Here is a 22,636-nt window from a genome sequence, read left to right as displayed (position 1 = left end):
CATAAAACATGTCTGCCGTTTATTGAATTAATTTCTGTATTGCTCAATAAACATAGCTCTCTGGGCAGTTTACAACAATTTTATTATTTTATAGATACTTGTATCCTGCCTGACACAACTCTGTTTTATCTTCACAACAACCATGTGAGCTAGATTACTCTAAGAATCTATGACTGGCCCAAGTTCCCAGGCCAACAACACACTGGCTGCCACACCACACTAAATTTCATTGTAATAGACATTTTTGTCCTCCAGACAAGATGCAAATTTAGCTTCAAATGACACCATACATTGTATAGCTAAGGGGCAGAGCTACCATATGTTTTTATAGAAATACAGGCTTAGAGCATCTGAGGAATAGTCTGATCTATTAGGTTGATTGAGGCAGCTATTCAAGGCTGTGGATTTTGGCTCACTGTGAACAGCAGCAAACGGTTAATTAAGAGGAGAGATACTTGGAGCATTCAGCCTCAAATAACAAAAGTAAGTAGATGGCTTTGGGTATGATGCACATTGGAGTTGTAGGGATGGAATGCCATTTAATGCTCTGCCTCAGGCAACAAAATGCATTAGAGTAGTCTTGTGTAGAAAGAAGTGTTTCAAAGCAATACTACAATGCAAACAGAAATTATCTTCTGTGAAAACAGTCCTTCTAACTTGCTACTGTCTGGCTGGCAGAGGCTCTCCAGGGTTTCATAGAAGCACAGAGTGAAAATGGACCTTGTGCACTTCAGGAGAAATTGAGCAAACTATAAAAAAATTAAAACAGGGATATTAAAAATACCCTGTTACAGAGTTGATGTAAGATTACTAATAAATATGAAGTACTTTCAAACTATTAAATATAGCATAACATCAGTAGAGTGTCAATGTTACATTCCCCTCACAGACTCATGTAATTTAGTAAATTTCCTTAAAAACAAAACCCAGAAAAGACTAGGATGAAAAAAACTTTGGTTTAAAGTAGGAATCTCAATTTGGGGGGGGGGGTGCTGCACACACTGGAATTTTTAGAGCGCTGTGGTTCTCTCATAAAATGATTGCCACAGGGGTCATTGGCCATTTATTAAATAGCTGTCATGGTTAGTGCGGCCAGTCCAAAACACCCATTTCCGAAAGTGGAAAATGGTAACACTTAAAAGTAATTTGCACCAAACCTTAAGGTAGGTCTAAGCTCCAAAACATAAAATCATAATTTAAAACCCCCAGTTTTCTGTTCCAACACTCATTCTTTCAGAAGGCAAATAAACAAAGCTCAGAAAGAAATGTCCTGGCTAATGGCAGAGTCCTGGAATTCCAGTTGTGAGAAATGAGCTCTTGGATCCACAGGGAAGACTTAATTATCTTGAACTTTAGTGGTTTATTGGTGGGATAACCCAGTCTCTTGCAGTAACTAACAACAGCATGCTCCCAGGTAGAGATTCACACAGCCCACTACAAGCTTTTAGAACATATACAGAGTATTTTATAGGTTCTGAGTGACATACACAGCAGCAGAGTAGATGATGTTGAAACAATGGGAACCAAGTCAAAAGACCTTGAGAGATCTGCAGAGGGGACTTAATACAGTAGTGTTGAATACGGGAATTGTCGTATCAATCAGAAAACATGTCATACACCCGGGTCATCTCTGCATTCCAGAAAGCAACCAGGGATTTGACAGAACCATCAGCCATATCAGCCGGAATATCCCCCAAAGCCCTCTGGAAACTATCCAGATCCATCAACCTCCAGGGGTTCACCATCTCTCCCCTGCAGAGGGGAAAGGTCACTAAGTCTCAACAGGACATGACCACGACAAGGGGACTGATTCAAAGCCTCCTACCTTTGGTTCATTATTATCCCACATGACTGAAAAAAACCAAATCTAGATTGTGTCCTCCTACATGTGTTCAGCAAATAACACGTTGGGACAGCCTCATGGTTGTCCTGGAATTCATGAGATCCTGAGTTGCTCCAAATAGCATGGATGTCAACATCCCCCAGGACTAGCAGCCCAGGTGATGTCAACTTTGCAGCTGAAACCACCTCTGTCAGCTCAGCTAGGGTTGGTGGTAAATGTCTGCACAATGGAAGGAATGCACTTCATCTCCACTCTCTACTAAACTGCATGCCATTAAAATCTAGGTGCCTTCTTTGGACTTGTCTTCTTCATCATCACAGATGAGTAAGCATTGTGCAAAAACAACTGTTTTGATCAGAGATGATTGTAGATTTCCATAGGGCCAGTCCTCTAGTCATGGAGATATATGGGCTATGCCAAAGCTTATTTGGAGGAGGATGAGGCATATAAATGTATTCTACTTACTAAATTTAAGTCTTCTAAAGTATGTTCGGTTATGAAACAGCTGATACAATAAGGAACTGGAACTAGTAACCAGCTTCAGCATCATTGCTTTCCCTGCCAATTGGCTCCATGCAACCCGGCAGGAAGCCATCAACTACTTGTAAGGAGCAGGGTACTAACTGTCAGCATGCCACCAAGGCCACACAGGTATAAGGCGAATTGTGGGCTAGTAACTTTTAGGGTTTATAGGGTTTATTTATAAGGCTACCTTGTCAACCAATTGTCACACAGAGTAGCAGACCACACACAGGCAACGGTACAAAAGAAAACAGAATGTGTTTCGATTGCTGTGCAAGCAATTCCAGGCAGGGGGAACTTGGCCTTCCAACAGCTCCTTTGTAGTCTGTAATCTTTCCTGGGTTTGCTCATAAATCCAGGTGATTTGGGCAATACCACATGCACAGCAAATATGACCAAGTTTCTCGTTTCACAACAACCTAGTAAAATATAGGCCATAATTAGTGGTATCCACCTAGTGACCCAGAGAGACTTTGTTAAAAAACAAAACCAAAAGCAATAAGCTGAGGATGAAAGCCAGTTTCTTTTTTAATAACAGGAGACTAATCATAAGTTTACTAAGTTGCCTCCTAGCCAGACAAAAGTCAATCCTGAACAATAGTGAATGTTTTTAAATTTTCTCAAGGATGGGAAAGAACTACAGATAGGATTATAAAAAGTAAGATACTGGCAGGCATTGTGTGAGGAACTGAGATCTGGAAGAAGGGACAATTCATGGTTAGAACATCCCTTTCACATCAGCTGCTTCTGTTCTTATCCAGTGGTATGCATGGTTAACTGTGCCCTACCCAGGAAGGGGGAAGCTAAATGAAAGCTCATTTAAGGCAAATTATAAGCATTCTACCCAACAAGTTAGTAAAAGCAAATAAAACCTAATTAGGTCTCTCTTACTCAATTATGCACATGCACACAGACTAGTCTATGAATAATAACAGGAGTCCTGATGAATGCATGCTTAGTTTTCATACAGCTTCCATACAGCCTGAAGTACCTGATTCTGCCTAATCTTGGAAGCTAAGCAGGGATGGTTCTGGTTGAAATCTGGATGGGCGACTTAAATATTGTGAACTGCTCAGAAAGCCTTGGGTATGAACAGTATAGAAATGTAATAATAGTTGGCTTTCAGATGAAGCATGCCCATATTATAGCACAGTGGTGGCAAACCTATGGCATGTATGCTGCAGTGGGCATGCAGAGCCCTGTCTGCATGCAAGCCAAGTCGCCCCAGCAGCCAAGTATCAGATAACAGCGTGCACAGGGGTCATGTGCATGGTTGGAAAGGAGTAGCAGCGCCAGGTGATGATGTCACGAGCCACGACTCATCGACTCATCCGAGCTTTCCCAAGGCCAGTCAGTGCGCTGCCGTGTGTGTGTGTGTGTGTGTGTGTGTGTGTGTGTGTGTGTGTGTGTGTTTGCTTGGACTGGCTGTGTGTTTTAATACATTCATTTTTATTAACACAAGATTTTAGCTTTTTCTTATGAAAAATTGAAATTTAATATCTAAGATTTAGCAGAGAGATGTTCTAATTAAGAGACTAAGATTCTTTTAATGTTGTGCTGTCCCCCTGGCATATCTGAATCTGCAGCATCATATTTAGTTGTTTGTGAAGAATTCAGTATTCAGGTTTTATTGCAGTGTTGGCACTTTGTGATAAATAAGTGGGTTTTGGGTTGAAGTTTGGGCACTCGGTCTCTAAAAGGTTTGCCATCACTGTTATAGCAGGTGCCATTGTGGAAAAGGCATTCCCTTCCATGCGGAGCAGCTGTCTCCAACTACCCAGTGCAGGGGCAAGAGTAAGAGATGAAGGAGGAAACCTGCCTCCCTTCGGTGAAGAATAGTGAGAGTTTTAGTCCACATATCTGATGGGCAGTAGGTTGTGAAAGGGTGAAGTGTATCAATGTCCTTTACTAAAAACTGTGTCCATCTCTAACTTTTCTAGTCTCAACTCCTTCACTTTGAAGTTTTATCTTGCCCTTTTCAGAGGCGGTTTATGACCAAAACTGAACACGTCCTATTTTCATATGTTTCAGTAAATGTGTCCAGGAAGAAAGGTTCCTTTTTTGCTTTTGTTTTTTCAAAGAACTGAAAGCTGGGACTCAGAAGGAAGAAACATTCTTATACATTATCACAGAGTGAAACAGATACCCAGTGTTACTGCAAAGAGTACCACAGCCCAGGACAGATTCCTGCATCAAGGAAGTAAAAATACTTCAGCTTCAAATCTATCAAACATTTGTCTGGACCTGGCAGATATTACCTCTAAAATAAACCAAGCAAGGCAAATAGCTTTATTTAATTTTATTTAAAAAAGCAGGACTGACAACAAAGAATTTGGCGGACATTGTGATCAAGTTCAATACTGATAATGGATAATTTAGTCAATCAGCCTCACTGCTCACTTTCTAAAAGGAGGGCCATGTCTTTTTAACCCATTACCTGTCACCATTGATCCAGGACGAAGTGGTAGTAAGTAGCCCTCCACCCCATGGTTCATTAGCAGAAGTCAAGATGCCTCAGCAGTCAAAAACTCCAAGGTGCAGAAAAGAAAATTAGGCTTGATTCAAACTGTCTGATATGGTCCGTTCTTTACTGGAAAGGGCAAAGGAATGTTCCCCCAACTCCCGTGTGGAAAGGGATGCTCATGCCTGAGCAGAGAAGCAGTTCTCCCTTTGCGGTTTCTCTGCCTACATACAGTACCAGCATTATGATATTTGACAGACAACTGGTTAGCTCTGGAACATCTTTCTCCAGAAAGGATTCCTAATGTATTGAGATTAGAGCTCAGGAGATGAGACTTCAGTTTGGCCTGGCTGGCTGGGCAACCTGAGCTCTGCATTGTTACGGACCACAGTGAAGAGGCTTACAACAGCCAAGAGGGCCATCACCATCATGACAGAGCAGATGGTGAACATATTCCTGGTGCCCGTCTTGTAGTCACTGTCATGGAGGATGAGCAGGCCAAGGCAGGCCAGCAGGTTTAATGGGACACGGAACCAGTGCATCACACCTGCCTGGTCCTTTTCAGGGATCACTTTCTGCCGAAGAAAGCCCATTGAAGGGAAGTAGAGCCCACAAGACAGCTCAATTAGTAGGAAGGCTAAGAATGATTCTGAAGGGTTCTCCTGCCCAGGATTGGTAGAGAAAGTCAGCATGAAGAGGGAGAAGAACACCATCAGAACTGAGAGGGAAAGGATGTGCATGGGCTGGAGGTGATACTTCTTGGAGGTTGCAATGCGGTAGAGTGATGAACCCACCATGCTGGCAGCCATGAAACTGGAGAAGACAATGCCCAAGGGGGGGTTATACGGATCCAGGACAGGGGTCCAGAGGAAGATGAAGATGTAGATTACACTTTCAAACAAGGCCTGGATGGTACCCAAAAGCAGGACCCGGCGGTCAGAAAGGAGGCACTTCAGTCCATCTGTACAGGTCCTAGACAGTGCTTTCTTCTTGCCATAGTTCTCATCCCAGTTCTTCATAGCCAAGATGCCAGCCAGCATGAGGAAGGGAATGGAGACCATGAAGGGGGCAACTGGGCCCAGGCCCAGCCATTCAGCAAAGACATTAGCTGCAACCCCAGCTGCAACAGCAATAACACTGTTCCAGAAGGCTGCCCTGGAGAAGGTGGCAGGAATCCACTCTGCTGGGAAGTCATGGTGCTCCACATGTTCATGGATGTACCAAGTCTCAAAGGCTGAGAACAGTAGGGCGGTGGACAGCCCCCCTAATATCCTTCCAACAATTAGCACAAAATAATCCCAGGAGAGCTTTGTCAGGCAACAAATAGAGTATGTCAAGGAGAAGAGGATGCAGGATTTCTTACGGCCCAGTCGATCAACCAAGGAAGTGGAGACCAGCCCAAACAGCACACTTGATGCAAAGCCACAGACATAAATGATGGCGATTTGGCCCTCCAAAAAGTGATAGTGCTGGTACAGTTTGTAAAGGTATGGTCCTTGCAACCAGTCAGCTGCAAGAGCCAGGAAGTAGACCTGGTAATAGTCTAACTGGAACTGCAGGAAGGCTGGGTTGGAGCAAGACCTACCAGTGAGTTTGGAGCGGCAGGCAGAGAACTCCAGGCCAATGCATATCACCAGAAGGAAAGCAAAAGCGACATAGGCAGCAATCAGCATGGTGCTTCAAATCATCATGTGCATTTCCCAAGATCTATATCCAACACACCTGAAAAAGAGCAACATATGTGACATGGAGGAAACAGTTATTACAGGTGACTCTGCAGAAAGGTTAGGAGGAAAGAACCTTTATTTGTTAATAATTTCCTTTTATCTTAATCTGGCTTACTGTTCAATATAGTTATCTGTGGCGCTCTTCTGCTTTCAAAGGGTTTAACCCCGTAAGTTGTATGCACATAGCCTAATTCATGCTTGTTTTCACACATGCTCACAAGGCATCACAACTTTTGAAATGTAATTAAATTGGGCATATCTTAAGTACATGTTTATAACAGAGTTCAGATCACCCTTTTGCCTACAGAATCATGTCCAGGTAGTCAGAACAGAAGAAAGAAGCTAACTTGTTCTTTTATGCAACTGATGTTCCATATATTCCTGTTTGTACTAGATGGTAATCAAATCGATTATTTAGACATAATCGCTAAGTAAAATATCACTTCAAAGCAATATAGTTCTGGGCCTCAGATGCTGGGCACAGAAGCCTCCCATATTTCTCTTGCAGAGAGAGTGCTGGATTGGATGCACTTTTGATCTTATCATGAAAAGCAATCCTTATGTTTACTACTATCAGCTAATTTACTTCTGTGAATATATAAGAAAGGCTAGTTTACTGTGCCCAAGTTAATTGTCCTACTGTTTCATCTTGGAATTTTTTGAACAATGAGTATGTTGATATCGAAAAGCAAAGGGTGAAATGCAGAGACAGAAATGCATTGAGTTTAGCTATAAGTTTCAAGATAGGGTTTGGTGGGGAGAGCAAGGGAGGGCATTCAAGTTATATGGAGCAAATCTTTTTTTTTTGAACGCCCTTCCCTACTACCATCCGGGTAGAGATTTCCCACCTACAAGAAAGTTGACATTGTTCAGGTATCCCAATTTCACTCCAGTTCACAGATTCCAAACATGGACAGAAAGAGCCCATAAAGTCATCCAGTACAGAAGAGAAAGATGCTGCCTGCAACATGACTACTTAAATGTGGAGTAAGCTTCTTGATTGTTTAGTTAAAGAGAACTGTTGTATAGGGAAAAAATGACCATGGCTGTAGTCAAGATTTGCCTTGCCCCAACGGGGTTCTGGCAAAGCCAGAAAGACAAGGAGTAGCTAGGATAGAGAAATCACAGGGAGTCATTCTGCCAGAAGTTAAGAAAGCATGAAGCTGCCTGATTTTGAGGTTATCAGCTCCAAGTTTCCTAATGCTGTTTGCTACGACTCCCTCATGAGCAGTAAAAAACAAGCTCTACCAGCTGAACTAGCCATCTCTCTTCCACCACCAATCTAAGAGGCAACAAAGGGAATGTTTTGCTGGACTGTTATAATGTCTAAAGACCCTTTTAGAACCTATCCTTATGTTTCCCCTAAGTTTACAACCAGGAGAGAGAAATCATTAACAACTCCTCACACTATCACTGTGATATTATTGCAGCAATCTTAAATTATCACTTCCATGCAGTTGAATGCTACAGCCAGCCATTCAGCTTTAGCTCTAGCTCTCATGCAAACCTCTATCAAAGCCTTCCCTAATCCATACCCCACCTTAATTCCTTACAAATATAAACAATGAAAACTAGAAAAGCCACTTTGAACTCAAGACTCCAGAAAGGGATTAAAAACATTTCTTCATGTATTCCCATTGCTCTGCACCAATCACTAATCCCAATATCATCAGGTATTCCTGACAAAGAGATACCCTGATTTTCAGTTACCAGTTCAACAACAGTTAACAACTTTTCAAATTACACTGAACTCTTCCTCAGCTTCATGAGCCATTAACGAGTAATGCTAGGACATAATTGCAGCACTGAAAGCTGATACATTTGGTGGCACTGCGCACATAATATTCCAACATCAGTTCCTCAGTTTTAGAACAGGAACCCTCATAAGTGTGTTATAAAGTGGAGGAGATAAGGGCCTCTTTTATTGTGACTTTAAAAGGAACAGCCTGTTTATATTTATATCCTGCCTTTGTCAACTGTTTGTACTTCTATTAAAACCACTCATCGCAGGTGGGTGCCCCCTCGGTCCATATGAGACACTGAATCCAGGAATACCATTGCCATCTGCGCTGGCGTAGATTGCTACTCTGAGAAATAACAGCCCACCCCGCCAAGCTCCCCGGCTTTCCCAGACTAGTCCCAAGGGAATTTCTGACTCTGCATTCCGGACGAGCTCAGATTTAAGCAAGAGATGCCGCCCTCTCCTCTTGATTTAGATCGCCCCCAATCCTTTCGCGAGGCTTCCTCGAGCGACCCACCTGCTCACTGCAGGCTCCCGCCATCACACGCTCTCCCGTTACCAACCTGCCCAGGTGTCCACTCAAGCCCCGTCTTCCCTAGGCGTGCTTACGCCGCACCAGCAACGCTTCACTTTCCCTTCCGCTTCCGCCTGGAAAGACTCGCCAAGCGCAGCGACCGGAGCGGCGCGCCCGCAGTCGCCATGCTGCTGGTCACATGACGCAAAGCCACCAGCTACGAAAGGCCTTTTCGAGGCGACGCCCGGCGCCCTGAGGCAGGGACGCAATTCGTGGCTGGCTCTACTGAGCAGAAATATGCGTTTAGCCTACAACTCCCATCGTGCCTCAGCGTAAGTATGCTTCCTAGGCCTGATGGGAGTTGTAGGTCAGGGCCCTTTCACCGCAGAATTTGTTATAACCACTTTGACTTTAATAGTGGGGCTTACTTCCGAGTAAGCATGTGCAAGATTGCGTTTTTATTCCCTGTAGTTTATGATAAGAGCCAGTGTGGTGTAATGGTTAAGAGCCAAGTAGGTGATTTTGAGACAGTCACCCACTGTTTCAAAGACTCAGCCCAGCCTACCTCACAGGGTTCTTGTTGTGAGGATAAAATTGTGAGCAGGCACGGCATAATGATGTAAGCCTCTCTGAGTTCGTTGTAAGGAAAAAGCGGGATATAAAACTCATAATGAATACATAAAGTATTGCTAAATCTTCTTTCTGACCAGCAACTACTGTAACCGGTTGAGAGGCAGCCTACTTCTAATGCTGAGGTGCTGCATCCTGATGCCACGTTCCTTTCTCTGTTATGTGAGTGGGGAGCAGGATCGTCAGCTTAAAAAAAGAAGAATCCCGTCCTCGTGTTTGTGATTCTGATAACAGTTTGCAGCTAACCCTATCTCGATTTGTCCATGTAGGAGAAGGAGAGGGTGGAGAGATTGCACCATTCCACTTCCGAGTGCCTCCCACTTGACAAACTCAGTGCAAATAGAAGAGTGATAAGGTTGATAAAGACCATCTGGCAGGTAGGTTGCCATCTAGACTAGAGCTTTGCATGCTGCGCTAGGCTTTTTTTTTTTTTTTTTTGCAAAGGGTTCTTAACGTGCTGCAACCAAGCATCAGAGCTACAAATTAGTATAGGCGCGCGTCTGAGCTACAAATTAGTATAGGCAAGGGGAATCCAATGATGGGGTGGACAGAAGTAGATCGAGATCTACCAATCCGTGACTGACAACAGCTGTGCAAAAGGTTTGACCTCTGCTTGTTTAACAGCCGGCAAGCACAAAGAAGCTTTCTCCCCACTTCTTACCTGTGCTGACAAGGGCAGGTCCAGGAGATGTTATTACCTGAGGCGAACTTTGTTTTGAATAAAGCCTGAGGCGAACCAACAGACAGGACTAGCAACATCGGCTACAGCATAGTGTCCAGTCCTCCACTATATCGGAGAGCAGTAAACTAGCTTAGGGGATAACCGGGAAGGTTGGGTGGGGCAAATAGCTGTGTCTCCACCATCTTGCAACTTTGCACCCTCAAACGTCTGGCAATGTGATGAACATCGGGGGGGGGGGGTGCATCTCACTCCACTTGTCCACACTGCTGAGATGAAGAAAGTTTGTAACTCTAGGCATGGATTTTGTGTGTATGGAATGACTGTGAGCTAAGTTGAAGCACTTAACAGAAATCCTAGGCTAAGCAGGTACTTAAAAGCACCTTGATATTGAATTCTGGGTACAGTCCTTCCAGATCAGGCTGTTATTATGCACTCGGTTTGCTGGAAACACAGAATATTACCTTGAGGGGATTGTGTGAGAGGGTATGACATCATCTTGTCATGTGATCTACTATTTTCCTACCCTCTCCTAACCTTTTTTTTTTACCATAGAAAATGTGTTAAGAAAGAAAAGATAGAATAGATTTCCCGACATCTTTTGATTGGTAGCACTGTCTAAAAGTGTCCTCTGGGTTTACCTTCTTGAGGAACTATTTTGTGTCTGGTTCAAGTTGGGTGTTCTTAATAAATAGAAGAAAAAAGAGAAAAATCTGCAGACTCGATGCTTATCTACACCTGCCCTACGAAGCCCAAAGTCAATTTCAGCTAGTCAAGATTCTTTCTTTCTCTGTGTATTTTATACGAGCATAAACAGCACTAACCAAACAATATTTAACTATGTAGCATTATAGGTCATATCCCTATGCCACACTACAATTTTTTAAAAAAAGTCTTCAGAGTGCCTCAGAAAATAAAACAGGTTGAAAACAATTACTACAATAGTAGTAATAAAAATCAACATGGCTTCCATAAGGGGAAGTTTTGTCTCATTAATTTACTGGAGTACTTTGAGAGTGTCAATAAACATGTAGAAAGGGTCAATCCAGAGTAGACATTGTTTACTTGGACTTCCAAATGGCCTTTAACAAAGTTCCTCACCAAAGGTTCCGTTCAAACTAAGTAGTCATGGAATAAAAGGGGGGGGGGGGGAGGTTCCCTTATGGATCACAAACTGGTTAAAGAACAGAAGGTGGGAATAAATGGCAATTTCTCCCAATGAAGATGTGTAAACAATAGAATCCTACAGGGCTCTGTATTGGGACCAATACTTTTCAACCTATTCATAAATGATCTGGAATTAGGAATAAACAGTGAAGTGGCCAAGTTTGCTGATGACACTACAATAGGAATAATTTAAAATACCTAGGGAGTGAGAAAATCAAAACTAAAAGGGATCTCTCCAAGCTGGGAGAATTGCCATCAAAATGGCAAGTGAAGTTCAGTATAAGCTGGTGTAAAGTAATGCATGTTGGGGCAAAAAATCCTAAATTCAAGTGTACGCCTATGGGATCAAAGTTAGCAGTGACTGAACAAGAAAGGGATCTTGGAGTAGTAGTGGACAGCTCAATTAAAATGTTGGCCCAGTGTGTAGCTGCTGTGATAAAGGCAAACTCCATGTTAGGTATAATAAGAAAGAGAACAGAAAATAGAACTGCCAAAACCTTACTCCCATTATACAAATCTTTGGTACAACCACACTTAGAATATTGTGTTCAGTTCTGGTTGCATCACCTGAAAAAGGTCATTATCGATTCAGTAAAAGTACAGAGAAGGGCAACAAAAATGATAAGGGGGCTACAGCAGTTCCACTATGAGGAGTGGCTACAATAACGGGGTCTGTTTAGCTTAGAAAAATTGTGAGTAAGGTGAGACCTGTAAATATTATACAAGGTTGTTGGCAATGGGAAAGAGCATTGCTGAATTATCTGTAAGCTGCCTAGCAATTATAGGTGGCCTATAAATACTTGTATAAATAAATAATTATATGGTACTATATTAAGTGTGCAGTGAAACTTCAGTTTTAATTCTGCATTTAATAAATTAAATTAATGCAATATAATAATAATAATTCTGCTGCCTGCTGACTGAAGAAAAACAATGCCTCCACATTGCTAAAGGACCATAATGTAGAAGTAACCAATGGGGTTGTTTCCACAGCATGACAGCCCTTTGTGACTTATTAACCAGTGGTGAGCCTGCTGTACATGCAGGGTCCATCTGGTCACTATTTGTATATCCAACATCCATTCAGTGGTTGTCATCTTACATGAACATGGTGTGTATAATGTGAGGGTTAAATAAGGGTCTGTTTAGGGTTGTGTGAGGGTTGTTTTTATTACCAGCATTCTTATGGGGTTCAGATGACATGCCTGTGGGCAACAGATTGTGTGGGCAATGCCATTTGGAGGCTGCTATGTTGTGCTCTTCTGAAGAGATTCGATCTAAGTCCAGCTCCAGGAACTAGGAACTGACCTAATGTCCTCCAAATACATTGAAGTAGAAATGCCATCACCCACAGCCAGCCCTACACTGGCCAGGGATGATGAGAGTTGTGGTACAACACATCAGGAGAGCTGTGAGGTGGAGAATGCTGAGCTAGGAGATCCTGAAAATCCAAGAGTCCCCACTTCACATCTCACCACAGCTATCGAATCACTAGGTGGTCTTCAAGGTGGCATTTTCTCTCAGCCTCAGTTCCCTACTTGCAGCAGTCTAGGGATGAGACTACTGACCAACTTCACAAGATGGTTATACTGGTTGCTGAAGGAATGTGTGTAAAGCACTCTGAAAGGACTCTGAAAGGGTTCCGCATAACATAACATCAAGAAAACATGTGAAATCCATATGCACACGTGTTTAATGCTTGCACAAATGTGCTTTCTTGGTAGAAGCTCTGTAATTCATGCAAAAGGGCCTTTTATTATGTCAGACAACTAAAGTTTACTTTCGTCCACCAGGTGGCAGAAAATACACATCCAAATAGGCTGACTCAGTTTCTAGTATTTTCTTTACATGAGGTGAAAGGAATTGGAGGGTTGGAGAACTTCTCCTCCGCTACCCTGATGTTACTGGGCTACAACTCTCATGATCCTTCTTTATTGACCATGTTAGCTGGGGCTTATGGGACTTGGGAGACCAACAAATGTTTGGAGGGCCATGAATTCCCCACCCCTGGTATTTTGGGATAAAGGCTTGGTAATTATCTTGGCTTTGGCCATATAATAGCATGGTTCTGCTTGGGAGTCAGTACTGATCTGAGGAGCCTAATATACCTCTGACTTCTGTCTGCCCAGGAACCATCTGGGAATTAATAATTCTGGTAATTTCTCCTCACTACTAAGCTGCTGTTTGCACTAGGATACATGTGTCAGTGAAAACCCAGTGACAGTTGTACTTTTCATTGATGTTTAACAGGCAAAAATCCATCTGATTAAGCTTTTTTCATCATTACATCACTATGCCAAGAAAGCCTCCCTCACTAATTTTCAATGATTGATCAAAGGAAAGGACCTGGCCAGGAAAAACAAATCAGCAACCTGAATTTTCATCTGTGACTCTGTGTCCTTCCATGCTGAGCTGGAATGTTTTGCTCTCCTTAGATCTCTGGATTTTTTCTACCAGTGTTCTGTGTGTTTTAGAGGATTTCTGACTGTCAGAAATTCAACAAGTGAGACTCTCTCTTACCTCTCTACACAGAGAAAGTATGCCTATTGATTTTTTTTCTCTCTGCCAGATAGCAAAGATATTTTCCCTATCAGGAAAAAAGTTGTCAGCAGTGGGTATGTGAGTAATTTTGCTCCTTCTGCAAGGCACATAAGTACAATATGTAAGATACTTGTTTTCTACCAGCTCCTGGTTATGCTGAGATCTCAGCACAACAAGGCACAGAAAGCATATTCAGATTAAATGTGTTAGTCTTTAAGATGACACAAGGCCCTTCATTGTTTTTGTGTGACAGGCTAGCACAGTTATGCTTCTGGAAATAAATCAATGTACAGACTGAAACAATATGCAAAGCGCTGCTGCTTTTTTTTTTTTTTTTTTGGAAAAACTATGAGGAAGACTTTTGTAAGATCTGAAAGCTTGCATATGGCATTGTGAACTTTGATTCTAACAGCAGTATTAGTTTTTGGCCCTGTGTGCTTGCTTTAGCAAAGCTTTTCCTGAAGCATGTTACTCATCTTCCCAGTTCTCTGCTATGACCAGATGCTGCTTCTCCTGATTCATATCTGCCTTGTCCTGCTAAATCAGCTGTCCTCAACCTGGTGTCCTCCAGATTAAACCCCCATTATGCTGACCCAGCATGGCCATTTTGGCTGTGGACGATGGAAGTAATATTTCAACACATCTAGAGAGCACCATGTTGGGGAAGCCTGATCTAATACTAATAAGGTGTCCAAGAATGGGGGCTGTATATTTTCCAACAACAGCAAAGGTTCAGGAAGCTGCAGCAGCCCGTGCACAATGTACTGGGTCTTTGGAAACCGCTAGGAGCAATGGAAGGAAGGGGTTATATGAGGTTGCTCAGTTTCACAACCACAGCCTGTTTTCTGCACCAGCCTCCAGCATTCATGCCTGACCCAATTTTATGCTGTGGCCCAGATATATTTAGAATCCTCTCGTAGAGTGCGACATGACAAGCATGCACAAGGCACTTGGATCCTGTGGTGTCCGCAGTGGGGAGTGGTTGCTGAATATCAAGTTCCCAGGTGAAACAGGGCTATGCAGAGATTCTGTAGAATTGCTAGAATTGGTGTGCATGATATCACTCCTTGAAAGTTGTAATGCTGCATACAGGGGCTGTCACAGAAAAATAGTCCAAGGGGAGGGGTGGGGAACAGGAACAGCTGTAGCCGAGGAGTTGAGTACTTGCTTTGCATGGAATCTGCAGGTAGGGCTGAGGTGGAGGTGCAAGGGGAACCCATCCGAAACCTTGCAGAACCACTGCCAGCCAGTGTTAGCAATACACAGATAGATGCATATGTTTCTGTGGTCCCCCTGCCAGTCAGACAATGTTTCAGGTCAGCTAGGACTCAGCCAAACCTAATTGTCAAGAGGAAACAGCAAAGAAATGAGTGTCTTTGAGCATGGGCTGAGTTCTTTTGCCCGGAAAACTGATGCAAGTCCCTGTACCAGATGGAGTCTTGTAGATGTCCAAGTGTCTTGGTTGCTCCCCAGAAATGCTGTTTTCTTCATTCATCTATTAGATTTCTAATCCACCCTGTTCCATGGGCTTCTGGCAAGGCAGAAGAGCTGTTTGGGATACAGTCATTTCTGTTATGCAAGGGACTCGTTACCTATTAAAGGTGCAATCCTATGCCCGTTTAGACAGGAAAAAAGGCCCTGCACTCTCTGAATTTTTTAGCCAACATGTCTGGCTGTGGCACGCTGGGACTTGTAGGGATTTTGCTGTCTAAACATGCCTAGGATTGTGCCTTGAAAGGACTGAAGTAGAAAAGAAATCCAGTAATTTAAATCTGATGGATTAAAAAGCTTGAAGATATTTAGGAGCTGTCTGTCCTCTTGGCCCCAAATGAAAGCAGAACAGAGATGGATAAGCAAATGAAAATAAAATGATCAAGATGCCTCCAGGGTAGCAATAGCAAGTATATGGCAACCTTACCCTTCCTCCTTATGTTACAAACTGCAACATGCAAAATCAGCTGACTCCATAACCCTATGCTATATGCCTATCAGTACATTAAAAAACCTCCACAAATATCCCCATCCTATAGAACCAGTCCCATAACAGCCATTCAAAAGGGGGTTGTTTGTAGAACCATGTAAATCAAGGATGCATGATCTTTTTTGGCATCCCCACATGCCATCTCTGGTGACTTCTGGGACCCACACACACTTCTTTCCCATGCATGTGTGTGCGCACACACACACACCCCCTCAATAGGCAAGGAAGGGGTGGTTTACATCTCCCTGCCTTTCCTGATAACATCTAAGGATTTTTTTTGTGGGGGGGGGGAGTTGAAATGAAAGCTTCTCCCCTCATTAGAAATTAAAAGAGATTATTTCTCCATGTGTAGCAGGAAAACGGTGATCTCCAGAGCCATGAAACAGCAGTATCCACCATTTCAACTATGGCGAAAAGTGAGTGGGGTCTTGCCAGTGGTGGGGGCCACACAGGGAGAGTTGCATGAGGCCCCAGGGCTGTGCCCTCTGTGGGAAGAATAATAAGAGTGCAATCCTATGCACATTGAGACAGAAGAGTCCCGAAACTCCCAGCATCACTAGCCATCCAAGCTATCTGGGGATGCTGGGAGTTGCAGGACGTTTTTCTTTCTAAGCATGCATATGACTGTATGCTTAATTGGCTTATTATGATGTGGTATGATGTGGACAAGGACAAGCGACACCTTCAGCCCATTTGAAATTCAGCAGCAAAATTGTTAAGGGGGACCCGCCAGTTATGCTTGTGTTAAAACCTCAGACGCTTTCCAATATCTTGTCTTGATTTATAGCAAGGAGATTAAAGAGCTGGTAAAGTGTGACCCAGATTTTAAAGCACAGCCTGGTCAGGAGGCTCGGAGTAGGTTTCCCTGCTTGTGCAATCCCACAGTTTTGTCATGTTGGTCTTCTGCACTGCTGCCTTTTCTTAAGGAAAGTGGGAACTGTCCTGGAACTTACTTGGCCTTCCTAGCCGCAGGGAAGAAGCAATGCATTCAGAGGCAGCTCATTACTTTGCACCAAGCTCCTTGTACATCCCATCTCCACATTTCACCTCCATTCTCCCAGTAGTCTCTCTCTTGGCACAAGGAATTCAGGGCTGGGAAACAGGCTACCTCTGAGCATGCCACACTCCCCCTCACAAGAAAGTGACACATGGTACCAGCTCTGTGATTGACTCTCCCAGGTATTTCTTTCAGAAATAAAAAAAGATCCCCACCCCTGATATGGAGCACTAGCACCATTAGAGAAAACTTACTGCAGCACACAATATAATCTTGTTTCATGTTTTCATGTGATTATAAAGAAAATGTGAAATTAGAGATAGGTGACTTTGGGCCAGTCACAGTCTCTCAGCCCAACCTACCTCACAGGGTTGTTGTTGTGGGGATAAGATGGAGGAGGAGAGATAATGTAAGCTGCCTTGAGCCCTTTGTAGGAAAAAGGCAGGATATAAATAAAAAAATAAAAAATAATAATAATAAATAAATATCTACATTATAGAAATATAGTAAAAACATATCAAGGGCCATACTGGATCAAATCAAGATTCATCTAGTGCAGCATTCTGTTCACACAGTGACCAACTGCCTGTGGGAAACCTACAAGCAAGACATTTGTGCAACAGCATTCTCCTACCCATGTTCCCCAGCGAGCAGTGTAAACAAAGCTGCTGTCTCTGGTATCAGAGGTAGCATACAACCATCAGGACTAGAAACCTGTGCTAGCTTTATCTTTCATTTATTTGTCTAATCCCCTTTTAAATCCACTATGTTTGTGGCCTTTAGTACATCTTCTAGTAATGAATCCTGAAATTTAACTATGTGCTGTGTGAAGTCCTTCCTTTTTATCTGTTCCACATCTCCCACCCATCAGCAGGAGTATGTTAGAAGTTAGGAGTTTTTTCTGTCCAAACACGCATAGGATTGTGCTCTTAATGTAGTTTTTTGAAAACTGTAACTTTCCCAATTAAAATGTAAATATAAATTAATATGTTTAACTGGTTTCTTGCTTCCTTTTCCTAAAATGGTATGAAAAAGCTCAACACCCATCTACAGTGTTAATTCCTTTTTTGGTGGATAGAACACCCATGCCAGAGAAACCAATTCATTCACAAATTGACATGTTGAGCAGGTAGCAAAGAAGCATGTTGCAGACAGTTCCCAAACTAACATCAATCTCCAAAATGGCACACACACAAACAAGCAAGTAAAAATAGCTGCTTCTTCCCATCATCTCCAAAAACTTCACAGTGTTCCTTCAAAACAAGAAAAACAAAGTAAAACCCCACAGCCCTACACTCAGAATAGTCAAGCCAATGCAGCTTTCCTCCACTGTACAGTTGAGTGAAACATTCCTGTGTGGCTTAATGGCCTTGGACCATAATGACCCATTCAGGACAGTCCCTTCATTTTGTACACTGGAAAAACAGATCAGAATTAGGTGTCAATGATTAGTTTGGACAGTGGAGTATCCTCTTAACTGTTCTGTTGCATTTGATCACTCGCTTGCTTCTTAATCAGACTGAACAACAACATGTACTTTACTAAGGAATCAGTACAGGTGTCCTTAGGGTCTGCCTGCAGATGCAAACTAGGCTATTGTCTGGGGTACCACACCCTTGAGGGTGTGTTGCCTGCCTGAGCTATTTCAGTGACTTGCAGAGGGACCTGCCTGCACTTTTCTTTTTCCAGAGATCACGAAAGCTGATTTAATCCCCATTTTGACTGTGACCAACAGTTACTTCAAAGTGTGTAGCATTTTGGAGGAACACTCTGTGGCTTTCAAAAATGCTTTTTTTTTAAATTTGCATTGACTGGGCCAATGTCCAGATGTGTATATGCTGCCAAGGTTCAGCAATACCAACTTTGGCCATTGTCCAAAAGAGACTCCAAATTTTTCTCTCCATTTTCAGTTCTCTTGACAGTTGTCAAAGTGCAATGAGGGATCTTTGAAAGCAAAATGGAGATGTTTAGGGATTTACAGCCCCTTCACTTGAAGACCCTCATCTTCTCCCCTAAACCCCAGCTTGTTTACATACTAATGCACATCTTTCACCTTTATCTGTGACTGTAGGTGCCCGGAAAGTACAAATGTACACCCCCGTTGCACCTCCTTTTTGACAGCTAGGGCAGTGATTCAGCCTTTCCGCAGCTGGAAAATGGCAAAAACAGGAACCACTGAGGCAGAAACAAAACGCACCATACACATAATACAGTATTCTGTGTATTAGTTTCCAAACACAAGACCAAAGAAATTAACATTCTCCAAAACAACCAGAAACCGAGCAACAAAACATGCCAACAAAAGAACAAAATATTAAAATTGGTGCAGCGTGCCTCCCAGCTGGTTCCCACTAAGCCATTTCTCCCCTCTCTGGCCCAGCTGGTGGCACTGGCACACTCCCCGCAAACCACTGAGGAAGAGGTGGTGGAGCAGCCAGCTCCTGCACTGGTCCACGGCAAGCAGGATACAGTCCTCCTACAGATAGCAGGAAACCTCCTGTGGATTAGTGCTGGTCCACCGACCAGTGGTTGAAAACCACTGAGTTGAACAGGCAATGAGTGATTTTAGGCTGGGGCATATGACCCACTGCCCTTGCAAAACTCCCTTTTTAATAAAAAGTGCCAGCCTGAGCACTTTGGGAGTGGCTGACTCTGAGGGTTCCCTGGTAGTCACTTGGCAAGACTGGCATGAGTTTTTGCCAGTTTTAACAAGGGACTCAGTAACCCCCTGACAGTAGTCAATTCCCTGTACCAAAGATGGCATCACCCAAGTTCAGATGACATGACCAGCCATCATGGGTACACTCTGCACAATAGCCCATGAGTTGTTAGGATGACTTTCCTGGGGAAAATCAGTCCAGATTTGCATGGCATGACAACCTGTCAAGGATGCAACTCTGGTTCTCCAGAATCAACTGTTTTGGTCTAGTGGCACCAGCTGCATGATGCTTGATAGTCCTGTAGGCACCTCTTTTATGGACAAAGGTGTCATGCCAATAACCCAAACCAGAGGAAAGGCTTTTCTGGGAGCTGCATCTCTAGGCTGCAAAAATCATCACCTGCTGATTTCTGCCTGCTAGGCAGCTATTAAAGACACAGATCCTCAATCCCTTTTTTGTACTTTTAAGCAACAAGGCACATTGGCTTTAGACCTGTGATCCAGTGAGCATCCACACCTATGGAACAGAAAGAAAGAGGAAGGCTTTCTTCTTGGCCGCTGATTCCTCTTGCCCATGTTAAGCGGCCTGGTTGAGTCCTGTCCGCGTGCTGGCTCAGACGGCTTTAGGAATAAGGGCTCCTGGCCTTAGGGAGCTATAAATACAGGCCAGGCGGCTGTGTCCCGTGGGCCTGCTGGCCCTGTACATGTCCTAGAATCCTCCCTTAGCAGGAAAGGCTCTTGAAGGGCGATGGTGCTGGGTGCATTTATCTGGCAACAGCCTCAGAGAGACACTGAATTTGCTTCTGGCCCTGCTGCTCCTGCTTGCTCCTGGAGGGCTCCCCCTCCTTCCCACCTTCCTTGCCCATGTGTAGCATCGGCTGCTGCCCACCACCGTGCCCCGTATGCTGCCCTGGCTGTTTCCGCCCCCCCTGCCCTACTTGTTACCCGCCTCCCTGCTGCCCCCCCTGCTGCCGCCCCACCTGCTGCTACTGCCCAGCTGCCTGCTGCCGTTCCAGCTGTTGCTCTAGCAGCTGTCGCCCCCCCGACGCCCTGCTACCACCCTCGCCCTTCCTGGGGCAACTTCAGCTGCTGCCTGCCTCCCCCTTGCCTGGGCTGCCGCCCCCCCTCCCGCTACTGTGCTCCCTCTTGCTCCGCCTGCAGGAGGCCAGGAGCCCGCCTCAGCACCAAGTGAGTTGCCCAGTGCTGCCTCCTTCCAGCATCCGACATGCGGGCCCAGCGAGACTGGCCCAATTCGGCAGCGACACTGCCCGAGCTACAGTGAGTAACCCTTGTTTCTGTGAGTTAATAATCCGTGGGCCTACTTACATCCCAGCATGCTTTGCTACCTTCAACAAGAAGGGAAGGGAGAAGAGGGCTGAGGAGGTTTCTGTTAGATTGTCAGCTGGGAGGGTTTGAGAGTTGTTCCATTTGGGTGGATAGGAAAGTGTTGGTTCTGCGGATGCATTTGGTGTTTCTCAGGTGCCCTCCTTGATCTTCTTTGCAGTAATCCCATCAAATAATAATCCCCCCAAATCTCCTGGAAATTTCTAAAGGAGATTTGATGGGGTATGGATGGAAACCATGGGCAGACAGGGATAGGCAAGTATGGGCTCTCTTCAGCCTCCAGAAGCTTCTGTTGACTCTCCTTCCCATTAGGCACCTCAGCAAAAGTCAACTTGCGTGGCCTTTTCTCTCCACGTTTGCCTATGAATTGCCCCCTAGCATGTCTGGGGCTTGGCTTTTGCAGGGGAGCAAAGTGTATACAAAGGAAAGCTGTGTGGTTGAGCTGAGAGGAGATCCAGGGTTGCAGGCCCTTCAGCTTCTAAAAGAATTATAATGCAGTCCCTGTCAACAACCAAGAGAGAAGCAGCAGTAGCAGCAGCATTAATAAAGCTCTCCATAACTCAGTGGGAGCGCCTCTTTAACTGACAGTTCTGGAGCACAGAGTCCTGTGAGCTGCCACCAAACAGCCGTGCCCAACTGACACTCCTATGCTCTGGGTACACTGTTCACTCCTGCAGATACAATCACACAAATAAAGGGCATTTACACAGTTCCAGGGGACTGGTGAGACAAGCACATGGATCCAGAACTGAGCTACCTGAGTAGCCACAATAGCCTCATAGGAAACTTAGATTTGCAGGAAAGCAATTGCAAAAATTCCAACTTCAGAAGCACGGTGCTAGGGGCATGGGAGCCCATGAAGGGAGATTTACACAGGCAAAAGGAAGCTTGTATATTTGGCATGGCAGACACAAGCCCTGAATTGTGGGGCTTCAAAAGAGCAGAGAAATGTACCTCTAGGAAGACCAAGGCACTGTCTAAGAGCCAGAGGGCAACTAGAAGAGTTTTTGGAAGTAAGAAATGGCTAGAAAATAATTTTGTGAGCAGCAGAATCTGTTCTGTTTTCCTATCAGGAGTTCCAGTTGCTATATATCTGTTGAAACATACCTGTTACTGGCTGCACCTTTGTCCAGGGAATATGGGTTTTACTACTAGAAATCACATCTTTCCACAGAGGATTTAAAATAGTCAGGCCACCCCTACTCCTCTGGGACCTGCATTCCAATAAATCCTACCGGGGAGTAAACAGCATTATACATTGGTATTTTCTTCTACGTATTCATGTATAAGATAACATGTATAGGATGGGAGCCAATGTAGTATGGTGGTTAGAGTGTTGGACTGAGGATCTCAGAGATAAGGTTCAAGTCCCCATTCATCACAATGTTTACTAGATGACTCTGAACAGTCATGTACTGTCAGCCTATCTCACAGGGTTGTTGTTTTGTGAGGATAAACTGGAGCTATGTAAGACACCTTGGCCTCCTCACAAGAGGAAAAAGGCAGGATATGAATGCAATGTAACAACAACAACAGGTGTTGTTCCAGAGTACCTAACTTCAGGGTAGTAATCACTTTCTTCAACTATTCATAGAATGACTACTTGTGAATCTTTCTATGGGTAGGCAAGATAATTTTGGCCCAGGGCTACAAAAAATGCAACTCTGCTGTATCCAGCTTTAAGGCATAGCACACAGAGATAAACTTATAAAAACCATCTCCATGGAGGAGTAGATAGCCACCACATGTTACAATGTTGAAGAGGTAAATCCCTTTCATACTATATGAGAATTTAGAAGGAATGATAAAAGCTTTGATAATCTCCAGCCC

General features: G+C 43.9%; 1 protein-coding gene across 2 annotated transcripts; it reads right to left on the bottom strand.

The window, feature by feature from the left end:
* Nucleotides 1-4,649: 4,649 nt before the first annotated feature.
* MFSD5 (major facilitator superfamily domain containing 5) lies at nt 4,650-8,995 on the bottom strand. 2 transcript variants are annotated; one of them, XM_044443315.1, is made up of 2 exons: nt 8,858-8,995; nt 4,650-6,548 (listed from the first exon to the last, which is right to left on the bottom strand). In XM_044443315.1, the coding sequence occupies exon 2, from the start codon at nt 6,497-6,499 to the stop codon at nt 5,141-5,143; it is 1,359 nt and encodes a 452-aa protein (XP_044299250.1). In that variant the 5' UTR covers nt 6,500-6,548; nt 8,858-8,995; the 3' UTR covers nt 4,650-5,140. The 2 variants fall into 2 exon arrangements, with proteins under 2 accessions (XP_044299250.1, XP_044299251.1); XM_044443316.1 differs by having other exon boundaries at nt 8,812-8,873.
* Between the last annotated feature and the right edge of the window lie 13,641 nt (nt 8,996-22,636).

The sequence above is a fragment of the Varanus komodoensis genome, unplaced genomic scaffold (genome assembly GCF_004798865.1).
Source record: "Varanus komodoensis strain SLA01 unplaced genomic scaffold, ASM479886v1 scaffold41, whole genome shotgun sequence".
Classification (NCBI taxonomy): Eukaryota; Metazoa; Chordata; class Lepidosauria; order Squamata; family Varanidae; genus Varanus; species Varanus komodoensis.
This window is presented reverse-complemented; position numbering and strand designations above follow the sequence as displayed.